Below are 15,601 nucleotides of genomic sequence, written 5' to 3' on the forward strand. Positions count from 1 at the left end.
CCAGAGTATGGTTTCAGGGTTTGTTACATAGTTAGTCTGGCTGAAAAAAGACGCAATTTCATCTAGTTCAACATGTATAGTCCTATATATACAATCCTATACCCAGAGTTGATCCAGAGGAAGGCAAAAAAAACCCAATAAAGTATGATCCAATTTTCTCCAGCAGGGGAAAAAAATCCTTCCTGGTCCCCCAAGAGGTAATCAGATATTCCCTGGATCAACTTTACTTATAAATGTTAGTATCCAGTTATGTTATGTACATTTAGGAAAGAATCTAGGCCTTTCTTAACTACTTGCCGACTAGTCGCCGTCGTTATACGGCTGCAGGTTGGCTCCCCTGCGCGAATCACCGTAGCTGTACAGCGGTGGCTTTAAGGGGCATAGGGGGCGCATGCACGTGCACCCATGAAGCGACGTATGAGCCAATGCGCGTGGCCGCGATGTCGTTGGCCACCCGTGATTGCTCCTCAGAGTGCCAGAGTGGGGATCTGTCAATGTAAACAGACAGATCCACTGTTCTGACAGGGGAGGAGAGATAGAGATCTGCTGTTCCTAGTGATCAGGAACAGCGATCTCCCTCTACTCCGTCAGTACATTGCCCCCACAGTTAGAAACACCTCCCTAGGGAATACGTAACCCCTTGATTGCCCCATAGTGGTAACCCCTTCCCTGCCAGTGACATTTATACAGCAATCAGTGGCTATTTTTAGATTTGATAGTTGTATAAATGTCAATGGTCCCAAAAAAGTGTCAAAAGTGTCCGATCTGCCCGCCGCAATGTCACAGTCCCACTAAAAATCGCTGATCACCGCCATTACTAGCAAAAAAAAAAAATTAATAATAAAAATGCATAAATATATCCCCCTATTTTGTAGACGCTATAACTTTTTTGCAAACCAATCAATATACGCTTATTGCTATTTTTTACCAAAAATATTTCGAAGAATACATATTGGTCTAAACTGATGAAGACATTTTTTTTCTTTGGGATATTTATTATAGCAAAAAGTAAAAAATATTGTGTTTTTTTCAAAATTGTCAGTCTTTTTTTGTTTATAGCGCAAACAATTAAAAACGCAGAGGTGATCAAATACCACCAAAAGAAAGCTCTATTTGTGGGAAAAAAGGACGTCAATTTGTTTGGGTACAATGTCGCAATTGTCAGTTAAAGCGACGCAGTGGCGTATCACAAAAAATGGCCTGGTCATTAAGGGGCAAATCTTCTAGTCCTTAAGTGGTTTAAACAATCTACTGAGCTGGCCAGAACCAGCTCTTGAGGGAGTCTATTCCACATTTTCACAGCTCTTACTGTGAAGAAGCCTTTCCGTATTTGGAGATGAAATCTCCATTCCTCCAGAATGCCCCCTTGTCCTCTGTGATGACCTTAAAGTGAGTCACTAACCACCAAGTTCACTATATGAACCACTTATGTATTTATACATGGTGATCATATCCTCCTTAACCACTTCAGCCCCGGAAGGATTTACCCCCTTCCTGAACGGGCCATTTTTTGTGATATGGCACTGCGGCGTTTTAATTGATAATTGCACGGTCGTGCAACGCTGTACCCAAACAAAATTGACGTCCTTTTTTCCCAACAAATAGAGCTTTCTTTTGGTGGTATTTGATCAACTCTGCAGTTTTTTTTTTTTGCGCCATAAACAAAAAAAGGGCGACAATTTGAAAAAAACATAATATTTTTTACTTTTTGCTATAATAAATATCCCCAAATTAAAAAAAAAATGTATTCCTTAGTTTAGGCTGATTTATATTCTTCTACATATTTTTGGTAAAAAAAATCGCAATAAGGGTATATTGATTGGCTTGCGCAAAAGTTATAGCGTCTACAAAATAGGGAATAGATTTATGGCAGTTTATTATTATAATTTTTTTTTTAGTAGCAATGGAGGCGATCTGCAATTTTTATTGGGACTGGGACATTGCGGTGGACAGATCGGACACTTTTGACACTTTTTTTGGGACCACTGACATTTATACAGTGATCAGAGCTAAAAAAGCCACTGATTACTGTATAAACAGATCTGTAACTACAGAGAGAATAAATTCAGTTCAGCTAATCTTTCCTCATAGCTGAGCTCCTCCATGCCTCTTATCAGTTTGGTTGCCCTTATCTGCACTTTCTTCAGTTCCCTGATATCCTTTTTATGAACTGGTGCCCAAAACTGAACTGTATATTCCAGATGAGGTCTTGCTAATGATTTGTACAGGGGCAAAATGGATATCTCTCTCACAAAAGGTTGGACTTGATGGACTTCAACCTCACCAACTATGTAACTATGTAATAGAATAGAATATAAAGAATATAACCATTTCCCAAAATTCAAATAGAATCAATTAAAATAGAATAGAATAGAAAAGACTAGATTAGAATAGAATAGAAAATAACAGAATAGTATAGGAAAAAAAAAACAGAATAGAATACAAAGAATATAACCATCTTCTGAAATTCAGATTGTGAATTGAATACATTTGAAATTGAATAGAAAATAATAGAATAGAATAGAAAATAATAGAATAGAAAATAAAAGAATAGAATAAACAAATAAAAAACATAATAAAAAAAAAAAAAATAGAATAGTATAGATTAGAAGGAATCTAACCATTTCCCAAAATTCAAATAGAATCAATTCATATTTGAATAGAATAGAAAAGAATAGATTAGAATAGGAAGATGGTTATATTAATTCTATTCTATTCTGTTGTTTTTTTTCTATACTATTGTGTTATTTTCTATTCTATTCTACTCTATTCTTTTCTATTCTATTCAAGTTCAAATTGATTCTATTTGAATTTTGGAAAATGGTTATAGTATTTCTATTCTATTCTATTCTATTCTATTGTTTTTTTTAATTATATTCTTTTCTATTCTATTTGAATTTCAGAAGATGGTTATAATCTTTCTATTTTATTCTATTCTTTTTTTATTCTATCCTATGCCTTTCTATTCTATTCCATTCTATTCTGTTCTTTTATTCTCTATCCTAATTTGTTCTGTTTTACTCTATTATTTATATTTTTTATTTTCTGTTATATGCTTTTCTATACTATTCTATTTTTTCTATTCTATTCCTCTATTTTCTATTTTATTTTATTCTCTTTGGAAATTGGAAAACTATTCGAATTCGAAAAATATCGAATCGAAAAGAATCGATTTGAAAATGAATAAATTAAACGAATTCCGAAAACTGATTAAATGAATGAAACAAATTTAACTAAACAAATATATGCAAATAACTAATTGAAACTAAATAAACTTTTTCGTTCTGCACATGTCTACTTTGATCCCTTTTTGGCTCTCTTTTATTCAAAACGAAAGAAAAAGTTCCATAGAACAAAAATGTACCTGCTCAGTGGTTTCCACAATCGCTTCAATAATTAAAAAAGAAAATGATAATCAGCCTCCAGGCTTTCTCTCTCAACACCACTTCTCAGGCCTTAGACTTACACCTTGGGTATAGTCCCTTAGACCTCCCTACAGCACCCCCCTTTAAAGCTTGTTTCTGCACACTTGCAACTCCCTGCTGGTTTGGCCCTCTAGCCTAAGGCCTCGGTCTCTTCCCTCGTAGACTACACCTGACTGGCGGTGTCTCTGGTTGCTCCTTTGCAACAATCCAAACTCCTCGGGAGGTTGGAGCCCCAAACCACTGTCAGGTCCTAGATTGTAACATGTGTGCACACCTGCACACTCAGCCTGCTGGTCTCCGGAAAGACCTTGACACAGGATTGGAGGCCTTTTCCCACCCCCTTTTGAGCCCCAGACCCTGAATTACAAAACCGGGATTAAACCCAAAATGTCTGGATCCCCTCAACCTGCATTCTTGAGAATCCTGTGTAAATTTTAGCTCTTTTTCCACAGTAGCACAGCCCAGCACTTTCACAAAACATACAAAAAGAGAACAGACAGCACAGATAAAGTAAAAAAGTATGCAAGAAATCAAACCATTTTAGCTTATAAGAACCAGTTTAAACACTTCAATACCAGGCACTTTCGCCCCTTCCTGCCCAGGACAATCTTCACCTTTCAGCGCTGTCGCACTTTGAATGACAATTGCGCGGTCATGCAACACTGTACCCAAACTAAATTTTTTAAATGTTCTTCCCACAAATAGAGCTTTCTTTTGGTGGAATTTGATCGCTATAGGCTGGGTGGGAAGTGGTTAATTACCATTTTCCTTCAATGTCTCTAAGTAATCACTGAGACAAGGAAAACACTCACTACTGGCAGCTGGGGTCCAAGGCCCACACAGTCCAAAAGGCTGGTAAGGCTGTAGATGCCCTGTGTATGAATATTCTAGATATATTTGCATAGTGGCAACTTCCAACTGTTAAATGATTGCTTTCTGCGCTGCGCAAATGACCTGTTTTCTGTCCCTAATTGCATTAATCATGCTCACAAACATCTTTGCAATAATCAAACAAAATCAATTAAAAGCATAATCTACACTGAATTTTAGTGTTCCTATGTAGATATAGGAGTGTTAACTTTCTTTAAGTGATCATAAAATTACATCAGTTTGAAAAGCAGGCTCTATTTTATTACTTAATTAGCGGCAGAATAAAAAATAGTTTAATTTGTGCTGTGCCAGCAGCTGTGTACCATCATTTACTGTAATAAATGGTGCTGTATATAATGAAGGAGCTAGCCATAAATTACCGGTATAAAAGTCATTAAAACCATGCCTTTGTAACAAAATAAACTTGCTATCATTTCAGTTCCACATGTGGCAACAAGTGTGGGATAGGTATTTGCTATAAGTCTCTTATGAGACTTATGCAAGACCAAAAGGGCCACTTAAGTTTCTATATATATTGCCAAGTTATTATTAAATCATATATACTGTATGTATTCACAGTGCTTCACTTTTTCCACATTTTGTTATGTTACAGCCTTATTCCAAAATGGATTAAATTCTTCATTTACCTCAAAAGTCTGCAAACAATACCCCATAATGACAACGTGAAAGCAGTTTGTTTGAAATCTTTGCAAATTTATTAAAAATAAAAAACAAAAAAATAAATATTCACAACCTTTGCTCAATACTTGGCTGAGCCACTCAAAGACATTCACAGAGTTGTCCTGTAGCCACTCCTTTTTTATCTTGGCTGTACGCTTAGGGTCTTTGTCCTGTTGGAAGATGATCCTTCGCCCCAGTCTAGAGGTCAAGAGCACTCTGGAGCAGGTTTTCATCAGGGATGTCTCTGTACATTACCACATTAATCTTTCCCTAAATCCCGACTAGTCGACCACTTCCTGCCGCTGAAAAAAAAAATGGTTTTGGCCAGGTGATGAGCAGTGCCTGGTTTCCTCCAGACATGATGCTTGTCATTCAGGCCAAAGAGTTCAACCTTTGTTTCATCAGACCAGAGAATTTTGTTACTTGTGGTCTGAGAGTCTTTCAGGTGCCTTTTGGCAAATTCCAGGCGGGCTGTCATGTGCCTTTTACTGAGGTGTGACTTCCGTCTGGACACTTTACTATACAGGCCTGATTGGTGGAGTGCTGCAGAGATGGTTGTTCTTCTGGAAGGTTCTCCTCTAACCACAGAGAAACGCTGGACCTCTGTCAGAGTGACCATCTGGTTTTTTGTCACCTCCCTGACTAAGGTCTTTCTCTTCTGATCGCTCAGTTTGGTCAGGCAGGCCACTCTAGAAAGAGTCCTGGTGGTTCCAAACTTCTTCCAGTTAGGGATGATGGAGGCCACTGTGCTCATTGGGACCTTGAATGCTGCAGACATTTTTCTGTACCCTTCCCCATATCTGTGCCTCGATACAATCCTGTCTTGGAGGGCTACAGACAATTCATTGGACTTCATGGCTTGGTTTGTGCTCTGCCATGCATTGTTAACTGTAGGACCTTATATAGGCAGATGTGTGCCTTTCCAAATCATGTCCAATCAACTGAATTTACCACAGGTGGACTCCAATCAAGTTGTACAAACATCTCAAGGATGATCAGTGGAAACAGGATGCACCTGAGCTCAATTTTGAGTGTCATAGCAATGGCTGTATATACTTATGTACATGTGATCTTTTCATTTTTTTTATTTTTAATCAATTTGCAAAGATTTCAAACAAACTTATTTCACAATGTCATTATGGGGTATTGTTTGTAGAATTTTGAGAAAAATAATTAATTTAATCAATTTTGGAATAACGCTGTAACATAACAAAATGTGGAAAAGGTGAAGCGCTGTGAATACTTTCCGGATGCACTATATATATTTATATATATATATATATATATATATATATATATATATATATATATATATATATATATAATATATACTGTGTGCTCAATTATTAGGCAAGTGAGTATTTTGACAAAATCATCATTTTTTTGCATATTGTCCAACTCCAAGCTGTATAAACTTAAATGCTTATTGGATCTAAGCATATCAGATGATGTGTGTTTGTGTAATGAGGGAGGGTTTGGCCTAAGGAGATCAACACCCTATATCAAGGTATGCATAAATATTAGGCAGCTCATTTTCCTAAAGCAAAAAGGGGCAAAACATTTTTTTTAACTGACTCTGAAAAGCAAAAAATTGTAAAAAGTCTCTCAGAGGGAGGCAGCACTTATGAAATTGCTAGGATATCGGGGTGTGATCACAGAACCATCAAAGTTTTTTTCTTGCAAATAGTCAAGAGACTTGTTGAGAAATAAGACGCAAATTAACTGCTAAAGATTTGATAAGAATCAAACATGAAGCTACCAGGAACCCATTATCCTCCAGTGCTGTCATATTCCAGAACTGCGACCTACCTGGAGTGCCCAGAAGTAGAAGGTGTTCAGTACTCAGAGACATGGCCAAGGTAAGGGAGGCTGAAACCCGACCACCACTGAACAAGACACATAAGTTGAAATGTCAAGACTGGGCCAAGAAATATCTGAAGACAGATTTTTGTAAGGTTTTATGGACTGATGAAATGAGAGTGACTCTTGACAGGCCAAATGAATGAGCCTGTGGCTGGATCAGTAACGGGCACACAGATCCATTTCCACTCAGATGCCAGCAAGGTAGAGGTAGAGTACTGGTATGGGCTGTTATTAAAGATGAGCTAGTCAGACATTTTAAGGTTAAAGATGGACTCAAAATAAACTCCCAAACCTACTGGCAGTTTTTAGAAGACACTTTCTTCAAGCAGTGGTATAGGAAAAAGTCCGCATCTTTTAAGAAGACAGTGATATTTATGCAGGACAATGTTCCATTGCATGCATTGGAGTACTCCACTGCATGACTAGCCAGTAAAGACCTTAAAGATGAAAGAATAATGACATGGCCCTGTTCCTTACCTGACCTAAACCCTATTGAGAACTTGTGGGCCCCTTTTAATTGAGAGATTTACAGTAATGGAAAACAGTACACCTCTCTGAACAGTGTCTGGGAGGCTGTGGTTGCTGCTGCACAAAAAGTTGATCGTAAACAGATCAAGAAACTGACAGACTCTGTGAATGGACAACTTATGACCATTATTGAAAAGAAGGTTGGCAATTTTGGCCACTGATTTTTTTGAAATATCAGAAATTTTTATTGTAAATTTTAAGGTGTTTGTTTATTATTCTCACTTTAACAGATGAAAATAAACAAGTGAGAAGGGAAATTTTTCATTTTTTATTTTTGCATAATAATTGTGCACACTAATAGTTGCCCAATAATTGCGCACACATAGATATTCTCCTAAGAAAGCCAACAGCTCACTTTTACTTTCTTAAATATTCAGGTTTGAGGTTTATTAACATTTTGGATTGACCGAGAGCACTGTAGTTGTTCAATAATGAAATTCAGTGAATGAATAATGGATAGAGTCATGCATGCAATGACTCTATCCATGGCCACCGCTGCCACTCCTATTCAGGCGTCCAGCCCCTTTTCGGATGCTGGGCGCCTGAATTACAGCGGTGGGGGTGTTTTTTTTTTTAAGCACCTGATTAGAGCCATAGGCTCTAATAGGCTTCAAAAAAGGTGAACTGCGAGTGCAAAGCATTGCGCTCCCAGTCCTCCCAGGTGTGTTAGAGAAGTGAATGAATATTCGCTTTCCTAACACTAAACCGCTTCTCCACCAATCAGGTGTGCGGGTCTGTTACCCGTCACCTGTTTGGCTGAAAGGACAGGTGCTACGATTGGACGCCTATCAGGAGAAGAGGAGGAGACACACGGAGGACACAGGAGCTGCAGTCTGACCCGCTGCAAGGTCCCACCGCTCGCTGCCGTCACTCGCATGCCTGACCTGCCACCGTGACAGGCTAAGTGCCAGGCAGACGGCGAGCGTGGTCACAACTTTTGATGGGCACAGTGGCAGCATTTGATGAGGCACAGTGGCACTATTTGATGGGCACAGTGGCAGCATTTGATGGGCACAGTGGCAGAATTTGATGGGGCACAGTGGCATTATTTGATGGGCACAGTGGCAGCATTTGATGGGCACAGTGGCAGCATTTGATGGGCACAGTGGCAGAATTTGATGGGGCACAGTGGCACTATTTGATGGGCACAGTGGCAGCATTTGATGGGGCACAGTGGCACTAGTTGATGGGCAAATCCCAAAAACATTCTTTATTTTGAAGTGGAAATGTAACAGACGACAAACACTTTGATCATACTCCCCTTCCTGCCAGGCCAATTTGCATAGATGATGCCTTCCATCACTTTCTTTTCACTTAATCTTGAAACTATGATCAGCCCTCAATTATTAAGTCCACCAAAACATGTATGCAATATATAGTTTCTGTCGGGTTTTTTTTTAGACTTTTTGGTACAACTTTTCCATATGCACCATATAACAACAACCTTTTTCTCTTTAGTTTAAAAAATGTTTAGTCCTTTATTTTTTATGTTTTATGTTTAACCACTTGCCTACAGGACACTTATACCCCCTTCCTGCCCAGGCCAATTTTCAGCTTTCAGTGCTCTCACACTTTGAATGACAATTATTCAGTCATGCAACACTGTACCCAAATTAAATTTGCGTCCTTTTTTTCACACATATATAGCTTTCTTTTTGTGGTATTTAATCACTAGTGGGTGTTCTATTTTTTGTGCTATAAATAAAAAAAAGACGGAAAATTTTGTGAAAAAATGCTTTTTACTTTGTTCCTGTCATAAAATTTTGCAAATTAGTAATTTTTCTTCATAAATTTAGTCCAAAATTTATAGGGCTACATATCTTTGGTAAAATAACCCTAATTAGTGTATATTATTTGGTCTTTGTGAAAGCTATAGAGTCTACAAGCTATGGTGCCAATCATTGAAAATTGATCACACCTGATGTACTGAAGGTCTATCTCAATTCTTGAGACACTAACAAGCCAGGAAAGTACAAATACCCCCCAAATTACCCCTTTTTGGAAAGTAGACATCCCAACATTGAAGTAGCACCTTCAGGCGTTCTACAAGCATAAATTCCACACCTCATTTCTCAACCACCTATTACACTTTTGAAGGCCCTGGAGCACAAAGACAATGGAAATGCCCATAAAGCAACCCCATTTTGGAAAGCAAACACCCCAATGTATAATCTTTGAGGCATAATGAGTCTTACCCCAAAATACATTCTGCTACTCCTCCTGAGTATGGCAATACCACATGTGTGAGACTTTTACACATGCCGGCCATATACAGAGGCCCAACATTCAAGTAGAACCGCCAGGCGTTCTAGGAGCACAAGTTATCTAATTTCCTGACAACCTGTCATTTTTGAAGGCCCTTCAAATTTCTAACACATAGCATGTACTTACCAAGAATTACACTCCAAAATAAAATCTATTAAGGAAAGGGTAAAAAAAAGTATTACCTGTGGTTTTAGTAGTGTCCACAGAGGAGAGAATTGGTCCAGGCAACAGGCAGGGATGTGCTTAGCGACAACAATAGTAATTTGTCCAGGCAGCAGGCAGAAATATTGTCTATAGTCAGCACACAGATATTGTCAGCACTGCCAAAGCATTTGTCCATAGGAATTGTCCAGACAGAGACAGCCAGCACAGCCATAATATTGGTCCTGGTACACTGTTACTTGCAGACACTCATTATTGTACCACTCTCCAGCCCTTCATAAACATTCTGCCTCTTGCTACAGCTAATTATTTCCATAGTCCAGGTAGCAGGCAGAGGTGTGGTCAGTTCATGCGGCAGGCAGAGGCATGATGGCAGTAAGTCAGCAGCAGTCTGAGGGCCTCAATCAGGTAAGACCTTGTCAGAATGTTTATACTGAAATATTAAAACAATATATTTATGGAATTATGCAAAATCAGTGTTTTAGGAGATTTTCAAATTTTTCCACAATACAGCCAATTAATTAAAGTTTGTTTATTTGTGCTATTGTGAAGACAAGTGAGTACAACAATATGCTAAAAATATATATATTTATTATTATATAAAAAATCAGTGTAAAATAATATCAGATATAATTGGTGATAATACAAAAAGATAATATTCAAATATCAAATATATATTGGAAATACAGATGATAATACAATTTTATCACAAGCTCTTGTCAACATGTCATATTTCAACACTTAGTAAACTTATACTTAGTAACACTTAGTAAATAGTTTTCCGTGGCTCTACGGACTTGTGTAAACAAACTAGGTGTTGACTTTAACGCTTATGATTCTTCTCAAAACAAATAGACCTTCAAGCTTAAATTTATTTTACAGTATATGGACAATTTTGTTAACCATATACAAACTTGGTAATTTAGCAAAGACTCATTTACGGTAAAATTAATTCTCAAATGAATTTTATATTTAAACATATAATATCATTACAAACCCATTGAAAAGACTATTAAAGTCAGTTTTTGTTGAGATATACAACCATGTGTATTTCTCTATATTTGAAAAAGAATCATTTCGTACTGCAGTTAGAAACAAAACAATTCCAAATATATTTCAAAGTTTAAATGGTTTTAGTATATGCAAAATCATTCAAATATCAATAGATAGAATAAAAAATTAATACTTTACCGGTGGTCTAAGAAACTTTTTTTTTTGAGAAGTATGCGTTGGGTGTCCAAAGGACTTCTTTCCCCACTCCTTCCTCTCTCTGTCTCAAGATCTCAACATCCTCTCGCCTTTCTCAAGATACCTTCCCCACTTAAGATCTCAACATCCTCTCACCTTCCAAGATTCTGTCCGTCTCCAAAGTTCTTTCAATCTCTCTCCCAGCTATGTGTAACCAGTCTATCTTGCCCTTAGAATGTGGGTGTGGAAATGCCTTTCACATCATGAGAGACCTCAAAACACACGTCATTTCCTGGAGAACCCTTCTAGGGAAATTGTAGTTTCCTACACATAGTTTCCAGTTGGGGCGATATAGGATAAGAAATTGATATTATTTAATGTTATTTTTCCTGTTCAATTCAATTTATGAATGACCCTTGACTTAGGCTTAACAGAAACTATTAAATATTTAGAACTGTCTAAATTCTGTAATTCTCTCTAGACATAGTGGCGATTCCTAAGAGCTATTACTTTAAGAAAATATATCCACACTAATTACCTTATCGCTAAATTCCTTAGACTAGGTAATGTGGAATTTAACCCCGTGTATTATTTCACAAGTACAGCTTTTATATTTTTAAACTTTTCATAGGATTCCATATTTCTAACCCTTATTATGACAATATATATGTATTAATGGTTTATGAATACCAAAACAATACATTATGAATATATTATAAAAGAAAAAATATTATTAAAATACATAAACCAGCTTATGTAAAATTATTCACTTAATCATGCATATAATTACTTAAATATTATGAACTTATATATATTGGGGATTATTGTTAATATGATTGCTATGCAATACATAATACAACATGTTTCATATGATCGTTTTTTAATAATCCCCTTCTCTCATTCATAAAAAGGAAAAAATATGTGTATATTAAACCTTGGAATCACATTCTTCTTCTGGCTAGTATAAACATCCGCCTTCTAGCCTATGTCTTATCTGCATTTGCTGTCAATTTGACCCCTCAAGACCCCTCAAAATTTATAGCCTGGAGAATGCGTACTAATTCATTCAAAAGAGAGAGAAGAAAAAAACTCTTGAACAAGTTTCTATTCATTAGTCATGGACTTAGTTTCAACTTTAGAGAGAGTAGAAAAAAAATATATAAAATGGCTTTTCTCATGTTCACAAAAATAGGGGTAAAAATAATATGATATGCATAGGCCTTCTATATTCTTTTAACCTCAATAGTTCTGACAACCTGTGCACAGGGGCACAGGGGTAGAGGCTTCGCCGACACCCAAATCTATATGAAGCCTCCGGACTCCAAACCATAATCCAGAAAAACAATTCTGGCGCCCCTCACATATGTGAGACCCCTGTGTACTACAGTAGCAGGGCAACAGATCAGTTCAAGCGGTAGGCAAAAGCAGAGTCAGTAAAACAGGCCAGGGTCAGTTCACGTGGAAGGCAGTGGCATGGTTATTTGAGGAAGAATGGAAAATGGTCAGCAAAGATGATGAAAATGGGGAAATGGTTAAAAATATGAGCTAATATTTTAGAGATGTGTGAAAAAGTCGGAAGCATTCACCAATGCAAAGGCCGGGTTGGGAGGGACACCGAGGACAATGGTAGCTGGTATCTCTTCTCTCTTTGAAATCCTCTTTTGTTGCATACGCGTCATCTTTTTTGTCGTCTTCGACCTGCTTCAGATGGTGGAATGTTGTCCGGGAAGTGGGGCTCATGCAGTCGGCTAACAGCATCAGAGCGAATGTTTTCTCGGGGGGGTGTCTTTGTTGGTAGATGAGGGACGCGACAACTTCTTTGATGAATTTTAAGAAGTGGGAGGAGCTTTCTGTGGATTTAGTGTAAATTATGTATGCATTATAGATGGGCAAATTAATTAGATAAATTGCTACTTTCTTGTACCAGAAATAGGACTTCCTTATTGACAAATAGAGCTGAAGCATTTGGTCATTAAAATCAACCCCCCACCCCACCCCATGTAGAGACTGTATTCTTGGACACATGTTGGCTTTTCAATGGGACCTCTTCTTTGAACCTCAACTGTAGTGTTATCATGGATGGTGGCCATCATGTACACATTCCTGTTATCCTTCCACCCAGCACTTTGTTGCATCTCAAAGTTACTCTTTCCCCCCATAGCAGTTTTTTATTCACTATGGATTGTGGGAAGCCCTTCCTATTCTTACAACATTTTGCTATGGGGCCCTGTGATTTCTAGTTACGCCCCTAAGTCCCTTTGCATTCTGCAAAAAGATGTTTTCTCAATGAACGAGGTGTCAAGCAAGCAACCTGCTATGGTCAGTGTCAGGCCCGGCTCTACCATGGGTTCCGCTGGGTCCATTGACGCCCAAGAAGATTTTTTTCCAGCAGTTTGGTGTGCACCGCCAGCACCAGATCAGATGTACAGCTTTCCTCCACCTGACCCAGCAGGCGAGGTCTGTCCTTTCCATAACATTGTAGCACTCCTCCTCCCCTCCCCTACCTTATTTACACAAGACGGGAAGCATGGCAGGTCCAGACAAAGGGCGGGATTCTTCAAGTTAAGAAGCGGGTGATTGGTTACTAGACAGCGTGGCGTGTCCCAGCAATTAATCACCTGCCTTTCACATGAAAAGTCTCGTCCAGACCTGCCTTGCTTCCCGTCTTGTGTAACTAAGGTAGGGGAGGGGAGTGCTGCGATCTTATGGAAGGGGCAATCTGTAATATTGATGCAGGTCTGTGATTGTGATGGGGGGTCTGTGATGTGGGGGGTCTGGGGTGGGGTGGGAATCTGTGATGAAGAGGAATCTGAGATGGGGGGATCTGTGATGGGGCAGGGGTCTGTGATGAGGAGGAGTCTGTGATGAGGGGGGATCTGTGATGAGGTGGAATCTGTGATGAGGGGGGATCTGTGATGAGGGGGGATCTGTGATGAGGGGGGATCTGTGATGAGGGGGGGATTTGTGATGAGGGGGGATCTGTGATGAGTGGGGGATCTGTGATGAGAGAGGAGTCTGATGGGGGGGACCTGTGATGGAGGAAATCTGTGATGGAGGGGGGGGATCTGTGTTGGGGTGGTCTGTGATGAGGGGAGTCTGATATGGAGTTTGTGGTTTAGAATTGAACATAATGGCATGTCATATAATTTTGCATATAGACAAGGTGCTATTTATTGCATGTAAATCTGACTTCCTGATAAATGTAATATTAGTTTTAATTATCATGATATAAAATAGTGGATGTGGAGGCCTTTTGGTGGGCGTGTTTTTTTTTGGGGGGGAGGGCAGCGTTTTATTCCTGGACCCAGGGCAGCACAATGTCTGGGGCCACCCCTGGTCAGTGTACACCTATTGGAACTGTTAGCCTCAGTTCCAGTTCTTCTGTCCTTCCTATGCTGTAAGGGCTGAAGTGTATTGCACTGCCACTGTACTGTAAGCTGGCTGGAGTTCAGCTTTAATGTTCACATGTGAGCACTGCAAGTCCAAATCAATATCCATCAGGGTTAATTCAAATCCTGCTATGACTGTGGATCTCCTGCTGTTCAACCCATGATACTGTACCTTTATGCAAAGGCACAAATTGTATTTATACTGTATTTCCTCTTAACACAAAGCTGACACTATTTCTCTTTGCTGAGAGTAAGACGACACATGTCTAGTTCACATTGGAACTAAGAAAGCAGCAGAAGCAAACTCTCAAGACACTAATATGACAAATCCTGCATTTGTCAGGCTGAATGCTGTAGCAGTAATAAAAAAATAAAAAAAACTTTGGAAGAAAGCACTAGTGAAATACATTTTAATTTCTATACTATTTAAGCAAGCGCTAAAATGGAATATGTAAATATTTAAACTCCATGTAATAACTGCAGAGGTCAGTCACTTGGAGAACACAGAAGTGCTGAGGCGAAAACTATCTTTGAAGAGGAGTTTTTGCTCCTTTTAACTCTAATGTAACCTCATTAAATATTCACCATTTTAACAATATTTAAAACAATGCACTTTGAATATTTCAGTTACTTAAAGAGGTAAATTCTTGTCGTTTGATTTTCCAGTGAATTTAGCTGTCCTGTTACTCCCTCTGCTGGTCACCTGGTAAAATGAAATTTTATTTTTTTGTTTCTTGTATAGCACTGCCTCAATGAGATAGAGATCCTGGCCATTATTTTTGCCGCTGCCATTCATGATTTTGAGCACACAGGTACAACAAACAGCTTCCACATCCAGACAAAGTAAGTGCATTTCTAATCAGTTTTATGAACATAAACAGATCACTAGTTACAGTAAATCCCAATTTCATTTTTTTGTCTTTCGCTATCTACAGTATCTCACAAAAGTGAGTACACCCCTCAAATTTTTGTAAATATTTTATTATATCTTTTCATGTGACAACACTGAAGAAATGACAATTTGCTGCAATGTAAAGTAGTAAGTGTACAGCTTGTATAACAGTGTCAATTTGCTGTCCCCTCAAAAAAACTCAACACACAGCCATTAATGTCCAAACCGCTGGCAACAAAAGTGAGTACACCCCTAAGTAAAAATGTCCAAATTGGGCACAATTAGCCATTTTCCCTCCCCGGTGTCATGTGACTCGTTAGTGTTACAAGGTCTCAGGG

At 38.4% G+C, this 15,601-nt stretch overlaps 1 protein-coding gene across 4 annotated transcripts in view; it reads left to right on the top strand.

The window, feature by feature from the left end:
* The window catches only part of PDE1B (phosphodiesterase 1B), a 519,764-nt gene that overhangs the window by 432,751 nt on the left and 71,412 nt on the right, over positions 1-15,601 (top strand). For all 4 annotated transcript variants that reach the window (XM_073613640.1, XM_073613641.1, XM_073613643.1 and 1 more), the window contains one exon: positions 15,114-15,214. In XM_073613640.1, coding sequence (XP_073469741.1) covers positions 15,114-15,214 — 101 coding nt within the window. The remainder of the gene's footprint in view (positions 1-15,113; positions 15,215-15,601) is intronic.

The sequence above is a fragment of the Aquarana catesbeiana genome, linkage group LG02 (assembly GCF_042186555.1).
Source record: "Aquarana catesbeiana isolate 2022-GZ linkage group LG02, ASM4218655v1, whole genome shotgun sequence".
Classification (NCBI taxonomy): domain Eukaryota; kingdom Metazoa; phylum Chordata; class Amphibia; order Anura; family Ranidae; genus Aquarana; species Aquarana catesbeiana.